A 16,852-nucleotide genomic window follows, 5' to 3' on the forward strand; every position below is an offset into this window, starting at 1 on the left:
CATTTAAAGATCCTGAAACAAAAAGCAGAGTTTGCCAGAGAAACTCAGCAGCATCTGTGGGAAGACAACAATTAACGTTTCGAGTATGGTGACTACCACACTTGAAACACTAACTCTGTTGTCTACCCACAGGTGCTGAGTTTCTCCAGCAAATTCTGCTTTTGTTTCAGATCTCCAGCATCCACAATTTTGTGTTTTATTTAAAGACCCCGGTGCCACCTTGGTCTTTATTTCTGCTCTCAAGGTGGATGTGACCAGCTCTTGGTCCATTACACGACCAGCACAGTTCTCAATCTATCATGGTGTCAGTCACATGAAACCAAACACATGACAGCAGGGGTAAGGTTCCAGGGCAAGCTTTCAAGTTGCAAATTCAGTACATGCAGTTAGCCCAAAAGGTGACTGCCCGGTACTGTGATCTTCAACTCCTCTACAGAACAAATAGGCTAGGAAAAGCAGCAGGAGAAAGTAAGGACTGCAGATGCTGGAGATCAGAGCTGAAAATGTGTTGCTGGAAAAGCGCAGCAGGTCAGGCAGCATCCAAGGAGCAGGAGAATCGACGTTTTGGGCATGAGCCCTTCTTCAGGAATGAGAAAGGTGTGCCAAGCAGGCTAAAAGGTAGGGAGGGGGGACTTGGGGGAGGGGCGTTGGAAATGCAATAGGTGGAAGGAGGTTAAGGGCAGGGTGATAGGCCGGAGTGGGGGTGGGGGCGAAGAGGTCAGGAAGAAGATTGCAGGTTAGGAAGGTGGTGCTGAGTTCGAGGGTTGGGACTGAGACAAGGTGGGGAGAGGGGAAATGAGAAAACTGGAGAAATCTGCATTCATCCCTTGTGGTTGGAGGGTTCCTAGGCGGAAGATGGGGCGCTCTTCCTCCAGCCATCGTGTTGCTATGGTCTGGCGATGGAGGAGTCCAAGGACCTGCATGTCCTTGGTGGAGTGGGAGGGGGAGTTGAAGTGTTGAGCCACGGGGTGGTTGGGTTGGTTGGTCCGGGTGTCCCAGAGGTGTTCTCTGAAATGTTCCGCAAGTAGGCGGCCTGTCTCCCCAATATAGAGGAGACCGCATCGGGTGCAGCGCATGTAGTAAATGATGTGTGTGGAGGTGCAGGTGAATTTGTGGTGGATATGGAAGGATCCCTTGGGGCCTTGGAGGGAAGTAAGAGGGGAGGTGTGGGTGCAACTTTTGCATTTCTTGCGGTTGCAGGGGAAGGTGCCGGGACTGGAGGTTGGGTTGGTGGGGGGTGTGGACCTGACGAGGGAGTCACGGAGGGAGTGGTCTTTTCGGAACACTGATAGGGGAGGGGAGGGGAGGGAAATATATCCCTGGTGGTGGGGTCCGTTTGGAGGTGGCGGAAATGACTACGGATGATACGATGTATATGGAGGTTGGTGGGGTGGTAGGTGAGGACCAATGGGGTTCTGTCCTGGTGGCGATTGGAGGGGTGGGGCTCAAGGGCGGAGGAGCGGGATGTAGAGGAGATGCGATGGGGGGAAATTGCGGTCTTTGAAGAAGGAGGCCATCTGGGTTGTACGGTATTGGAACTGGTCCTCCCAGGAGCAGATGCAGCGGAGATGAAGGAATTGGGAATATGGGATGGCGTTTTTACAGGGGGCAGGATGGGAGGAGGTGTAGTCTAGGTGGCTGTGGGAGACGGTCGGTTTATAGTAAAAGTCCGTGTTGATTCAGTCGCCTGAGATAGAAATGGAGAGGTCTAGGAAGGGGAGGGAGGAGTCTGAGACGGTCCAGGTAAATTTGAGGTCGGGGTGGAAGGTGTTGGTAAAGTGGATGAACTGTTCAACCTCTTCATGGGAGCACGAGGCAGCGCCAATACAGTCATCGATGTAGCAGAGGAAAAGATGGGGGGTGGTGCCAGTGTAGCTGCGGAAGATGGACTGTTCCACATATCCTATGAAGAGGCAGGCATAGCTGGGGTCCATGTGGGAGAAGGGGTCATTCCCCTACACTCTCAGATTAACGAGTTCAACACGCTGTGAGACATCGAACAATTCTTCCGCCACCTTTGCGCCTACTTCTTGAACCAGGATTCTCGCCCACCCTCTGACGACCCCTTCTCCCACCTCCAACACACGCCATCCACCTGGACACCCCGTGCTGGCCTCTTACCTGCCCTTGATCTCTTCATAGCTAACTGCCGCTGCGACATTAACCGCCTCAACCTCTCCACCCCTCTCACCCACTCCAACCTCTCACCTTCGGAACATGCAGCCCTCCACTCCCTCCGTTCCAACTCCAACCTCACCATCAAACTGGCAGACAAGGGAGGCGGAGTGGTAGTTTGGCGCACCGATCTTTACACCGCTGAGGCTAAACGCCAGCTCATGGACACCTCCTCCTACTGCCCCCTTGACCATGACCCCACCTCCCACCGCCAAACCATCATCTCCCAGACCATCCATAACATCACCACCTCAGGGGATCTCCCATCCACCGTCTCCAACCTCATAGTCCCACAACCCCGCACCGCCCGTTTCTACCTCCTGCCCAAAATCTACAAACCTGACTGCCCCGGCCGACCCATTGACTCAGCCTGCTCCTGCCCCACCAAACTCATCTCTGCATACCTTGACACAGCCCTGTCCCCCTTAGTCCAAGAACTCCCCACCTACGTTTGGGACACTACCCACGCCCTCCACCTCCTCCATGATTTTCGCTTCCCCGGTCCCCAACACCTTATCTTCTCCATGGACATCCAGTCCCTGTACACCTCCATCCCCCATCACGAAGGACTCAAAGCCCTCCGCCACAAATTCACCTGCACCTCCACACACATTTACTGCATCCGCTGCACCCGATGTGGCCTCCTCTATATTGGGGAGGACAAAAACAAAGAGGGAAGCAGCAACGATATAATTCCCTCATCCAAAAGAACCACTTCCAATTTACAAGAACATCAATATCTGACAGGATTACATCAATAAGCCGTTTTCTGGATAATCAACAGTAACACAGATTCAGGAAATTATTCAAATCCACTGTTTTCCCTTCTACCTCTTGTATCTAATCATAGCAATACCAACACCGTCACCCCTCCCCTTTTCTGTCCTTTCAACTCAAGTTGTAAACCTCCTGGTAGTGGCCATCACTCCCTGCATCAATTCTGGACAAATATTCCCTCATGTAACATAAGGCTTTTGTTTACAGATGGTTCAGTCTCCATGAATTCCTCGACCTCAAGGTTGACCTGTTATTTCTACGCATTTTTATTTCAAATGAAACACATTTCCTGTTTTACAGCCTGGCGACAGAAGGCAGTTCATTTGTCAATTTTCACAAATTGGAAATCGATGTACACCAACAGTTTCTCAGTATTACACTGTAGAGCTACACTCCTCAAGAATCATCAGGTCAGTGATTGAGCAGATGCAGAAAATGTTATTATAGAACCAGATATGTACTATTAGCCATTTACAACTGGTTGTAGGGGCATTGAGTCTTTATAGAATTATACAAGAGAAGGCAGCTTGCCTCAGTCAGTTTGCCTGCTCTCTTGCTTCAACTATCTACTCCATCCCATTCCCATCTCTCCCAGAGCTTTTTGGTTTGGAACATACGAACAGGACTAGGCAATTCAGCCCCGAGAGTTGGTAAAGGCTTTTGCCCGAAATATCGATGTTCCTGCTCCTCGGATGCTGCCTGACCTGCTGTGTTTTTCCAGCACCACTCTAATCTCCAGCATCTGTAGTAGCCACTTTCGCCTAATTCAGCCCCTTGACCCTGTTTCAATTCAAACAGTTCACACAGCCATTATAACACAAGAGGCAGTCATTCAGCCCATCAATGCCATTCCAGCTTTCTGCAGATTAAGCTACTTTGTCCTATTCCCCAGTTCTATCCCTATTGTCCTGCAAGTTTGCTTCAAATGACCATCCAACTTCTCTTTGAAATCACCGATGTTCTTACCTTTGTAACATCCTAGTGGGCAGCAGGTTCCGGACCATCATCCCACACCCACTTTCCTGACCTTTCCCCATAACCCTCGATTCCCCAACTGATCAAGAATCTTTCTATCTCAACCCTGAAGAAACATAAGGGCTCTGTCCCCACAGAGCTCTGTGGCAAGAATTTCTAAGACTCTTAATTAGAGCCACAGAGATGTACAGCATGGAAACAGCCTCTGCGCTCCAGGGAAAACAGCCCCAGCCTATTCAGCCTCTCCCTATAACTCAAACCCTCCAATCCTGGCAACATCCTTGCACATCTTTTCTGAACCTTTTCAAGTTTCACAACATCCTTCCATTGGAAGGAGACCAGAATTGCATGCAATATTCCAAAAATGGCCTAACCAATGTCCTGTACAGCCACAACATGACCTCCCAACTCCTATATTCAATACTCTGACCAATAAAGGAAAGCATACCAAACCCCTTCTTCACTAACCTAACTAGCTGCGACTCCACTTTCTAGGAGCTATGAATCTGCACTCCAAGGTCTCTTTGTTCAGCAGCACTCCCTAGGACCTTATCATTAAGTGTATAAGTCCTGCTAAGATTTGCTTTCCCAAAATGCAGCACCTCGCATTTATCTGAATTAAACTCCGTCTGCCACTCGTCAGCCCATTAGCCCATCTGATCAAGATCCCATTGTAATCTGAGATTATCTTCTTTGCTGTCATCAGCAAACTTACTAACTATACCTCTTATGTTCATATCCAAATCATTTGCATAAATGGTGAAAAGTAGAGGACCCAGCACTGATCTTTGTGGCACTCCACTGGTCACAGGCCTCCAGTCTGAAAAACAACCCTCCTCCACCACCCTCTGTCTTCTACCTTTGAGCCAGTTCTATATCCAAATGGCTAGTTCTCCCTGTATTCCATGAGATCCAGCCTTGCTAACCAGTCTCTCATAGGGTACCTTGTTGAATCCCTTACTGAAGTCCATATAGATCACGTCCACCACTCTCAGCATTCTCAATTCTCAGAAGAAATTCTTCCTCATCTCAGTCTTAAATCGGTAACCCTTTATTCTGAGATTATGCCCTCTGGTCTTAGACTCTCCCAAGCGGGGAAATATCCTCTCAACATTTACGCTGTCAAGTCCCTTAAGAAATTTATATGTTTTAATGAGATCATCTGTCATTCTTCTAAATTCTAGTTTAGCCTTTGCTAATAAAATAATTTCTCCATACCAGGATCACCCTAGCGATCCTTCTTTGAACTGCCTCCAATGAAATAACATATTCCCTTAAATAAGGGAACAGAACTGCTCGCAGTGGTCCAGATGTGATCTCACCAGTATCTTGTACAGTTGCAGTAAGACTTCCAACTCTCCTGAAGTAAGAGCCCACAATCCATTCGCCTTCCCAATTACCTGCTGCACCTCTGAGTAAAATAAGATTCACAACCGTTTGCACAAGTGAATTTTTCCTCATCTCAGACCTAAATGATTAGCCCCTTCTCTTCAGACGACTGGTTTCCTGCATTGCTCAGACAGCTGTAACAATTTCTCACTGTCTATCCTGTCAAGTTCCTTCAAATCTTCCATGTTTCAACAAGATCACCTCTCATTCTTCTAAACCCCAGAGAATTTAGGCCCAATTTATGCAGCTTGTCATAATAACCCTCTCCTCCCAGGGATCAATCTTGTGAATCTTCACTGAACTGCCCACAAAGCAAGTACTTCCTTCCTGAAAGCAGAGTGCAAAACAGTACATAGCATTCTATTTGTGGGCTCGCCAAAGCCCTATATAACTGTAGTAAGACTTCCTTATAATTACACTCTGATCCCTTGCAATAAAGGCCAACATATAATTTGCCTTCCTGATTGCTTGCTCTCTCAGGGGTCCTTCTCTTGCCCACTCTTCACAAGTCACAAAGCTAGCATGCATGTGCAGCAAGCAATGTGGAAGGCAAACAGCATGTTAGCCTTTATGACAGGTGGTTTTGAGTACCAAGAACAAAGAAATCTTGTTTCAGTTGTATTGAGTACTGGTGAGACCACATCTGGAGTTTTGTCTATAGCTCTGGTTCCTTTGTAGAAACAAGGACAGCATGTAGCAAAGGTTCAACAAATGGACTCCTGCGATGGCGAGACTATGAGGAGAGATCAACCCTACATTGCCTGGAGTTTAAAAGAATGAGAGATGAGCAAATCTTTGGAATTCATTTCCCCCAAGGGCTGTGGAGCTTCAGTCATTTAGTAAGTTGAAGACAAAGATCGATAGATTGAGTTGAGTTATCAGTGACATCAAGGTGATATGGAAACAGGGCTAACAGGATATGGCACTGCACTCAATAATTTACAATGCTCAGAATGGCTTCTGGGCTGAATGAAAAATGTGTTGCTGGGAAAAGTGCAGCAGGTCAGGCAGCATCCAAGGAGCAGGAGAATTGACGTTTCAGGCATTAGTCCGTCTTCAGGAATCATTCCTGAAGAAGGGTTCATGCCCGAAACATCAATTCTCCTGCTCCTTGGATGCTGCCTGACCTGCTGCACTTTTCCAGCAACATATTTTTCAGCTCTGATCTCCAGCATCTGCAGTCCTCACTTTTTTCTGGGTTGAATGGCCTTCTCCTGTTCTTATTTACTGGCATGATAACTTGCTCTGCTCCTCATACAACAAAGTCTCTCACAGCATCAACATTTTGTAAGTTCCAATTGTGCATATAAACAAACATTCTTTCTTACAAACCCCTGTGACCCTTACCCAAGACATTAAATCTGGGTGCTCTAATCCTTGTAACCTTTTGGTTGAACTGCTCTCATTTTGTTATATGCCAGAATAGAGTGCCTTCCTTGAAATATATAAATAATTTTAAAGGAAAACCTATAAATAAAATCTTAGGGAACATACTAGGCGAGCATTGAGATAAGGCCAGTCATTCTCCCCTCAAGGCAACATTTTGTCTACATTGATCCTCCTGAATGTTGAAAGAAATCTCCTAAACATTTACACTGTATTCTTATCAAAAGTCAAGTGGGATTGAATCATATCCAATACTTCCAGATCTCATGGAATACAGGGAGAACTCGCCATTTTTATACAGAACTGGCTGATAGAGGGTGGGGTGGAGGGTTTCAGACTGGAGGCCTGTGACCAGTGGAGTGCCACAAGGATCGGTGCTGTGTCCTCTACTTTTTATCATTTAAGTAAATGATTTGTATATGAACATAAAGGAGGTATATTTAGTAAGTTTGCTGATGATACCAAAATTGGAGGTGTAGTGGACAGCAAAGAAGGTTATCTCAGATTACAATGGGATCTTGATCAGACGGGCCAATGGGCTTGGCAGATGGAGTTTAATTTAGATAAATGTGAGGTGCTGCATTTTGGGAAAGTAAATCTTAGCAGGACTGATACATTTAATGATAAGGTCCTAGGAAGTGTTGTTGAACAAAGAGACCTTGGCGTGCAGTTTCATAGCTCCTTGAAAGTAGAGTCACAGGTAGATAGGATAGTGAAGGTGGCGTTTGGTATGCTTTCCTTTATTGGTCAGAGTATTGAGTATAGGAATTGGGAGGTCATGATGCAGCTGTACAGGACATTGGTTAGGACACTTTGGAATATTGCGTGCAATTCTGGTCTCCTTCCTACCAGAAAGATGTTGTGAAACTTGAAAGGGTTCAGAAAAGATTTACAAGGATATTGCCAGGGTTGGAGGGTTTGAGTTATAGGGAGAGGCTGAATAGGCTGGGGCTGTTTTCCCTGGAGCGCAGAGGCTGAGGGGTGACCTTATCGAGGTTTATAAAATCATAAGGGGCATGGATAGGATAAATAGACAAGGTATTTTCCACGGGGTGGGGGAGCCCAGAACTAGAGGGCATAGGTTTAGGGTGAGAGGGGAAAGATATAAAAGAGACCTAAGGGACAACTTTTTCACGCAGAGGGTGGTACATGTATGGAATGAACTGCCAGAGGAAGTGGTGGAGGCTAGTACAATTGCAATATTTAAAAGGCATCTGGATGGGTATATGAATTGGAAGGGTTTGGAGGGATATGGGCCGGGTGCTGGCAGGGGGAACTAGATTGGTTTGGGATATCTGGTTGGCATGGACGAGTTGGACCAAAGGGACTGTTTCCGTGCTGTACATCTCTATGACTCCATGACTCTTGTGCTGTGGTCACTAATGTTCATTCACTGTATCAAATCACATCAGAGAAAGAGAAACATGATGCACTTTCGTTTTTTTTATATATAAAGGGATCTGCATCATCTTCAGGTCTAACTGAGAACCCTATCCTTTATTCTCCTTAAAACACAAGTTATCGTGTCATAGAGGTATATAGCATGGAAACATACCCTTTGGTCCAACTTGTCCGTGCCAACCAGATATCCTCAATTAATCTAGTCCCATTTGCCAGCACTTGGCCCATAACCCTCTAAACCCTTCCTATTCATATACACATTCAGATGCCTTTTAAACGTTGTAATTGTACCAGCCTCCACCACTTCCTCTGGCAGTTCATTCCATACACGCACCACCCTCTGTGGGAAAAAGTTGCCCTTTAGGTCCCTTCTACACCTTGCCCATCTCACCTTAAACCATTGCCTTCTAGTTTTGGATTCCCATATTCTGGGAAAAAGACCTTGCCTCTTCACCAGAGACATGCCCCTCATGATTTTGTAAACCTCTATAATGTCACCCCTCAGCCTCCAATGCTCCAGGGAAAACAACCCCAGCCTATTCAGCCTCTCCATGTAGCTCAAACCCTCTAATCCAGACGACATTCTTGTAAATCTTTTCTGAACCCATTCAAGTTTCAGAACATTTTTCCTATAGCAGGGAGACCAGAAATAAGTGCAGTATTCAACAAGTGACTGTTTGCTCTAAACAGAATCTCAAAATTGCTCAGTTTTTTTAAAAAGGAGGCTTTAAATAATATGCTAATGTTGATGTCCATCTAAGTGATGAGCTATATTAATAATTACAGAGAGCTGGTAGGTTAGAATCAGAGTTGTGTAGAAGGTGGCCAATTATCCATCCTGCTGATGCTGACTCTGTGCTGGAGTGAAGGGAGTTGTGATTTCCCTGCTTTCCCCAAGAGGCCTTGTAGGTTTTTTTCACTTGTGCATTTATCAAATTCCTTTTCGATAATGACTGTCACATTTGTTTTTGCCACCCTTTATGACAGCACTTTCACATAACCCATTACATGAAAAAAAAGTTTTTTTTTTGCTAAAATCCATATCTGCTGATCACAAATCCACCTGCCAGTGAAAACACATCTTCCCCCCCATGCTTTACTTTTAATAAAATCAAACAATAATGAACAGCTCTGCTTAGTCTTATTATAACCTTCTCTTGACAATACATCATATAAATAATGAATGGACAGCATTTGCTAAATCCTGATTGTGCCAAGAATAACAGAGACAACCAATGCATTGGCTTGCACTGTTGTGCACTTGCATTCACTGGAAATTACATGCAGGAATATACTGGACACATTCCTCATTTCACACTCACTGCTAGACCTGCCAAGATTTTCCAGCAGTGTCTGTTTTCATTTCAGATTCCCAGCATCTGCAATATTTTGCTTTGATAATTATGTATACACGTGAAACCTGATTTAATTTTACAAAATGTGAGATACCAATTCTTTGGTGAATTGCTCGGATAATACCTCGACCAGAGTTAGCTTGCCTAATTTAGTTTTCAGTAGAGCTGGTCAATCAACCAGAATGCCCAACCTATCAGCATTATGGGTTTAACTAAAACAAATGGACTGCAGCGGTTCAAGGTACCAGCTTGCAACTGTCTTCTCAAGAGCATCTTGATATGGGCAATAACTATCAGCCCAGCCAGTGACACCCATGAATGAATTTTAAGTTGTTGCATGGTGCATTCTCTATGGTTACACTTCTACAATCACAGCCCATTAACCAATCAAATCAGAACTCCTCTCAGACTATGTAAAGTGTTGCTCCCTCCCCTTTACATTAGTATTCCTAACAAAAAATCCCGATGACTGCAAAACAAAAAGTTTTGACAAAACGTGTCAAATAACTTCCATTACTTTAATTTAAAATAAAATGTGCTCCTGTTGCTTTTCTTCAAGTATTAAGTCAGTTTCAATTGATCATCACCCTACAGTAGTCAGTTCTGATATAATGGGACAGCTTTGTTGTGCAATCTCAGGCTATAAGAAAGTCACGCAACAGTCTCGCCATTTAAACTAATGGGACTGGAATCATATTATAATCAAGATAGGTAAGGAAGGTTCACGTTCTACAAATAATGGTCTAAGTTCTTCAATTGCGTTAATTAATTAGCATAAATTCTTCAATTAGCATAACTGACTATATAGGATTTTAGAGGCTTCTCCAAGTTCAGGGACAGGAATGGGCAGAGCAGAGCTGAGCCTGCATCTACAGCGAAAGCTTCTCATTCACAGGCTTGTGATTGAGCTTAGGGGCAAGCGGTGCAGCCCCAACTCTCTTGTTCCAGTTTATCATACTTTTTAACTTCTCCAGCACTGGTCCAAGTTTGAAGGGATCACAGTACAAATGCTTGATTTTTTTTAAAAAAAAATTAGCTCATATTCTCCTAGTATGCTGTCAACCCCAAGTTCTTGGAAACTATAATAAGTTAACAATTGGGTATGTACAGACCTCAATAGGATTGGCACAAACACAATGGACCTTCTTCAATGCTTTGAGATTCTACAACAAAGGGTATCTTTCAGAACATCTTATTTGCAGTCTCTTTTTTCCCCATACCATTGCTAGATGATTACAACATTGACTATATTTGAATGGTACATTGATGGCTTTCCTTTGGATGTACCAAGGGCATGAAAGGTGCTACATAAATCAAGTTCTTCATGTCAGCCTGTAAGACTCACCTCTCTACAGACAGCCGCTATCTGTCCTTCATCCATACAGGTTTCCGTGACGACATCAGTTAGTGAACCGCCTGCCAGGTACTCCATCACCACCCATAATTCATCTCCTACGAGGTAACTAGCAGGAAGAAAAACTCAGTGAATGGTCTAAAACCTGCAGAAAAACTCAGCCATTTTATTCACTAACCAGTAAAGTGGTAAAAAGTTGGAATTGCCAGTCAGCCAGCATATGTTAGACAGCATTAACATTTCAGGCCCATGAGCTTTCTTCAGAACTGGAGAATGGTAGAGGCGATCTTTATTTAAAGAAGTTTTTTCCTTTACTATCATAGAATCTCTGCAGTGTGGAAGCAGGCCAATTGGCCCATCAGTCACACTGACCCTCCGAAAAGCATCCCACCCCAACCAATCCCCCTAATCGGTCCCCGTAACCCTGCATTTCCCATGGCCAACCCACTTAGCCTCTACATCCCTGGACACTACGGGCAATTTAGTATGGCCAATCTATCTAACCTGTGCCTATGGGAGGGAGCCGGAGCACCCAGAGGAAACCCACACAGAAACAGGGAGAATACCTGTGTGGCGTTTGCACAGCTGCCCAAGGAGAAAGTGAGGACTGCAGATGCTGGAGATCAGAGTCAAAAACGGTGGTGCTGGAAAAGCACAGCTGGTCAGGCAGCATCTGAGGAGGAGAGTTGCTGTTTTGAGCATAAGCTCTTCACAGTTGCCCAAGGGTGGAATCAAACCTGGGTCCCTGGCGCTGTGAGGCAACAGTGCTAACCACTGAAACACTATGGTGTCGTGGGCTGTGGACATCACTGGCAAGGCCAACATTTGTTGCTCATTCCCAATTTCTCTTTAACGGAATAGCTTGCTAGGGCTGTTTCAAAGGGTAGTTAAGAGTCAATCACAGTTCTAGGAGTCTGGAGTCATATGTAGGCCAGATTGGGAAACAAAGGGGGATTTCTCTCTGCTAAGGGCATTAGTGAAATAGATGGGTTTTCACATCAATGATATTTTCACGGTCACCATTACTGAAACTAGTTTTCAGTTGCAAACTTATTGATTGAATTTAAATTGCAGTATAGTAGTTGCCATGGTAGGATTTGAACCACTTTCCCCAAAGCCTGGGCCTTTAGATTACTAATCCACTGACATTATCACTGTATCCGATGTATACAAACACTGACCCTACACTAATTTCTTTCTGCCTTGCAATATAATATTTACTATTGAATCATTCCTCCACCTAATCAAGTCTGCACTGATCCTCCAAAGAGCATCCTACCCAAACCCAGCCCCCACCCTATCCCTGTAATCCTGCATTTCCCATGGCTAAGCCACCAAGCATGCACATTCCTGGACACTATGGGCAAATTATCATGGCCAATCCATCGAATCTGCACATCCTTGGATTGTGGGAGAAAACTGGAACACCTGGAGGAAACCCATGCAAATACAGGGAGAATGTGCAAACTCCACACAGACAGCTTATGAGGCTGGAATCAAACCAGGTCCTTGGTGCTGTGAGGCAGCAGTGCTAACCACTGAGCCACCATGCTGCCAATTGGCTAGGACATTTACTTCTGCCAAACTGATTTTTGTCATCTGTCTCACTTAGTATCCACAGTGAAGAAACACAAATGTTTAAATGCTATTGCTAAATGAATGTACGTGTTGATTTACACACCCTCCTATTTTAGCCCCTCTGAAAACTCGCCAAGAAATTTTTTAGATTAGATTACTTAGATTACTTACAGTGTGGAAACAGGCCCTTCAGCCCAACAAGTCCACACCGCCCCGCCGAAGCGCAATCCACCCATACCCCTACATTTACCCCTTACCTAACACTATGGGCAATTTAGCGTGGCCAATTTACCTGACCTGCACATCTTTGGACTGTGGGAAGAAACCGGAGCACCCGGAGGAAACCCACGCAGACACAGGGAGAACGTGCAAACTCCATACAGTCAGTAACCTGAGGTGGGAATTGAACCCAGGTCTCTGGTGCTGTGAGGCAGCAGTGCTAACCACCGTGCCACCCACTGCTTCTACTCAGAACTTCATCACTGGATATAATGTGCAACTGAACTATGGAAGACTCCTTCCCCATCTGTAGTGTGAGGCATCTCCATGCTAACATTCAGATCGATTAAAGTGTAATCGAGTTCTGAATTGAAGAGGAGGTCTAATGAAGCACCCCTTCACACACTACTGTCACATCGATGGAAGGTGTGAAACGTAGTACATTAATGAATACCCAAAACGTGGGCACGCATCAACAAATTTATTTTTTGGATCAACCGATTCAGGGAGATATTATGAGACATCTATGTGGTCAACAGAATTTGAAATTGGGCCTTCTGTCCCCGATGGTCGGGACATCACCACCGCATCAAGGACCTTATTGCCCACTTTCAACAATGGAGTAGCTTGTTAGGCACTTGACAGGGTGCAGAGAGTTAATTACATTGATGAGAGATTCAAACAAAACAGTGATTAGATAGGACATTAACAGCAAGTTTCCTTCCTAAATTAAATGAATCAGTTGAATCTTTGATGACAATCTAACCGCTTAAAACCTTAATTCCAATTCTAAAACTGCTAAGATGGCATTCAACTTTTATTTTGAGAGTCCAGACCTCTGGACTTTTAGTTCAGCAACACCACCATCACAGCACTGTAGAAAGGATTTTAAAAAAAAACTAATTCACAGAGCAAAACTGATAGGGAGAGCAATTCTGAACAAAAGGCCAAATAGATACCAATGTTGCTGGGAAATGAAATGAGAGATTCTCATGGTTATGGGTTGGGTATTTTGGAAAATTAATTTTCTTTGATCAGGAGGTGTGCCCTGTTTCTCCACTTTGCTTTAATTAACAAATAGTTTTGAGCTTCTTTGGGGTCTACATTTATTTTGGGTTTCAGTATTTATTTTTTTCACAAAGTAACACACTGCCCCAGAGGGCAGTGGAGGCCCAGTCTCTGGATTCACTTAAGAAAGAGTTGGATAGAGCTCTCAAGGATAGTGGAATCAAGGGTTATGGAAATAGGGCAGGAACAGGATACTGATTACGGATGATCAGCCATGATCATATTGAATGGTGGTGCAGGCTCGAAGGGCAGAATGGCCTACTCCTGCACCTATTGTCTATTGTCCAACATATAACAGTGATTTAAAACATAATCTTAGAGCATAATTTTACTGTCAGTGGTATAAATGTGTATGATTATTCAATAAAAATTTAAAGATTCTTTTTCTAACTTGGCTCTACTAAAAGGCAGGGAAACAGAGATGCTGTCAGAGAGAACAAGCTTAAGCACACATGATATCACACCAGTCTTCATTTCTGTATTGTAACATTGCACACTTTTTTGTACAACAGATGAAAACTTGACCACAGCAAACACAATATTATTTTGATTCAAAGCTTTTTTAAAGAATTATAATCTATTGACAATGACACAATGGATCACAAATCATGGGGATAAATACTCAATATTGTACTTGGAATCTGGCATAACGACAGATCTACACAACCCAGTCAGACAGGACACAAATTGTCAGATTAGACACAATCGTGGGAGACATTCTATGCTGAGGTGCTTGCAACTAGAGCATATAAAACACAGAGAGAGCGAGAGAGAGCGAGAGCGCGAGCGACAGACACAGAGAGACAGACAGGTGCTGGAACGTAGAAATTACTCACCTGTCTAAATAATTAACAATATTTGGATTTTTATTTTCCCTCATGACCAGAATCTCATTAATAATCAACTCTTTCTTGGGTTGTTGTTGTAAATTCATCTGTTTAATTGCAACCTGAAAACAACAATAAGAAACAAAAAAGTCATCCCTGGATTTAGTTTAGAAAAGCCATATCATGGTTGCACACAAGTGATTTATTTAGCTGAACTTACCTCTTGCCCTGTGGCTATATCAATTGCTGTGTATACTGTGCCCGAAGCTCTGTTGGTGGAGAGCAAATAATATGTTTAAAATATTTGAAACGAAAGAATCATTTGCCACTGTAGCACACGGTTCATTTTAATTAGCAACTTGTAGTGTAAAGCACCTTCGCTTCACAGGAACAGTATAAAATAAATTAAAATCTGAGTCACACAAGGACATCAAAGGTCAGACGAACAAACTTGGTCAGTGGCAGTTTAAAAACAATTAACTACCATTTCAGAGGACTCAGAAATCAATGTTCTTTGAATCATCACCAAGTTTACAATGTTAGAAAGGTAACACCGGGTGTTCAGTGCACTCAACAGATTCAATGACATAATGGAACTACAACATGTTAAACAGACAGCCTGTGATATCACGAATTATAGTGAAATAGGTTCCAATGTTGTAATCCATAGTTTTACAAGCATAAATGCAATGCATTTTAGATTGCACAACATCAAACACACAACTTTATACTAACCCCTGTCCAATTTTCTCAAATCTTGAGTACTTCTTTTTCGGATCACCCACTGTTACGATACTCCCTAGGAGATTGGGAAAAGGATGTTAGAGATTCTCATTGTTCAGAAAGTCAATGTTTAAAAACGGGAAACAACGTAAAATAAAACTTATGTAAACGTAAACATGTCAACTGCCCAATCTCTTGGCAAACCATGGATTGGAAGGTGTTTTAAAAAACTACAAACTTCCATTTTAAAAAAAGGGGGAAAACACATATGGAATACATAAAGGCTGCGATATTTTAGTAGATTACCTTCCGTTATTTAATTAACAGAATCAGGACTTTGCCAATCAGAATAACATTTCTTTGTCATTCCACATAAGAAAGGGAGTAGGCCATTCAGTCCCTCAGCTTGTTCCACGATTCAATGAAATCATGGCTGATTTGTGTCCTGACTCCATAAACCTGCCTTTGGCCCATGTCCATTAATCCCTTTGCTTAACAAAAATTTATCTCAGACTTAAAGTTAACAACTGATCCAGCATCCACAGCCATTTGTACAGAAGAGTTCCAAAATCAACCACCCTGTGTGCGTCCTAATATCTCTCCCGAATAGTCTAATTCCTAATTCCCAAACGCCCCTAGTTCTGGAATCCCCAACCAGTGCAAACTGTTTATCTTTTCTACCCTGTCTTTTCCTGTTAATATCTTGAAGACTTCCATCAGATCAAACTTGACCTTCTAATTTGTACAACCTCTTCTCATAACACAACCTTGACTTTAAAGTGGGGAATTAAAAATCAGCTTCGTTGCTGTGGGACTGGAATAACTTGTAGGTCACCTTTTCCAGCAACAACCAGATAATGTTTTTTTTAATTCCCACCAGGGCAAATAATTAAACCAATAAATCTGGTTTGGGGATTGGCCACTAGCAAAACCAACCATGAAAGCTTCTGGGTTATTGTCGAAACATTAAGCTTTACTAAACTTGCCACCACTGTAATAATCAAAACTTGACTTCAGACCACTCTATAATGAACTCACTGACCACTGAAGTGCCCTAATAAACCAGTTCATAACAATAAAATCTAACCCAGGATCTCAGGGAAACTACAGATGGGGTAATAGTCAGTGGACTGGTCACTGTCACTCACATTATGGGAACACCATTTTGGCAGATTGTAAGGTGGGTATACAGGTATAGAGGACTGATGCCGATGTAATAACACCCTTACAAAGAATCAATTTTAACAAGAGTATATGGAGAGAAAATAATGGTAGGGGTGAACGAACACTAAAAAGCAATACTATACCACAGAGCAATGAACAACTCACTTTTACCTGGCCCTGCTGTGAAGTACTAAATAACTGGCATTAGCAAGCATCAGGTGCAGGACAGAACTCCCGCCTGTCCATCCCTCAATCCCACCACTGTGATACTTGTATATCCACACTAGTTGACCTAGTGGCTTCTCCAAGCAAGTTTCCCATTTAGTACCAAATCATTATCAAGTCAGGTCAGTCAAACTGGGGCCATATCCACTTGGCTGATGCTGTGACTCGCAGAAAGGAGACTTGCATCTGACCAGTCTGAGCTAGATTTGAACTCACACCTTCTGTAGCAAAAAAAG

At 43.6% G+C, this 16,852-nt stretch overlaps 1 protein-coding gene across 5 annotated transcripts in view; it reads right to left on the reverse strand.

Annotated features, from left to right (window-relative positions):
* The window catches only part of pak1 (p21 protein (Cdc42/Rac)-activated kinase 1), a 229,038-nt gene that overhangs the window by 13,905 nt on the left and 198,281 nt on the right, over window positions 1–16,852 (reverse strand). For all 5 annotated transcript variants that reach the window (XM_072576856.1, XM_072576859.1, XM_072576860.1 and 2 more), the window contains exons 8-11: window positions 15,240–15,303; window positions 14,725–14,773; window positions 14,514–14,626; window positions 10,804–10,921 (exon numbers count right to left, since the gene is read on the reverse strand). In XM_072576856.1, the coding sequence (XP_072432957.1) occupies window positions 10,804–10,921; window positions 14,514–14,626; window positions 14,725–14,773; window positions 15,240–15,303 (344 nt within the window). The remainder of the gene's footprint in view (window positions 1–10,803; window positions 10,922–14,513; window positions 14,627–14,724; window positions 14,774–15,239; window positions 15,304–16,852) is intronic.

Source organism: Chiloscyllium punctatum, chromosome 9 (assembly GCF_047496795.1).
Source record: "Chiloscyllium punctatum isolate Juve2018m chromosome 9, sChiPun1.3, whole genome shotgun sequence".
Lineage (NCBI taxonomy): Eukaryota > Metazoa > Chordata > Chondrichthyes > Orectolobiformes > Hemiscylliidae > Chiloscyllium > Chiloscyllium punctatum.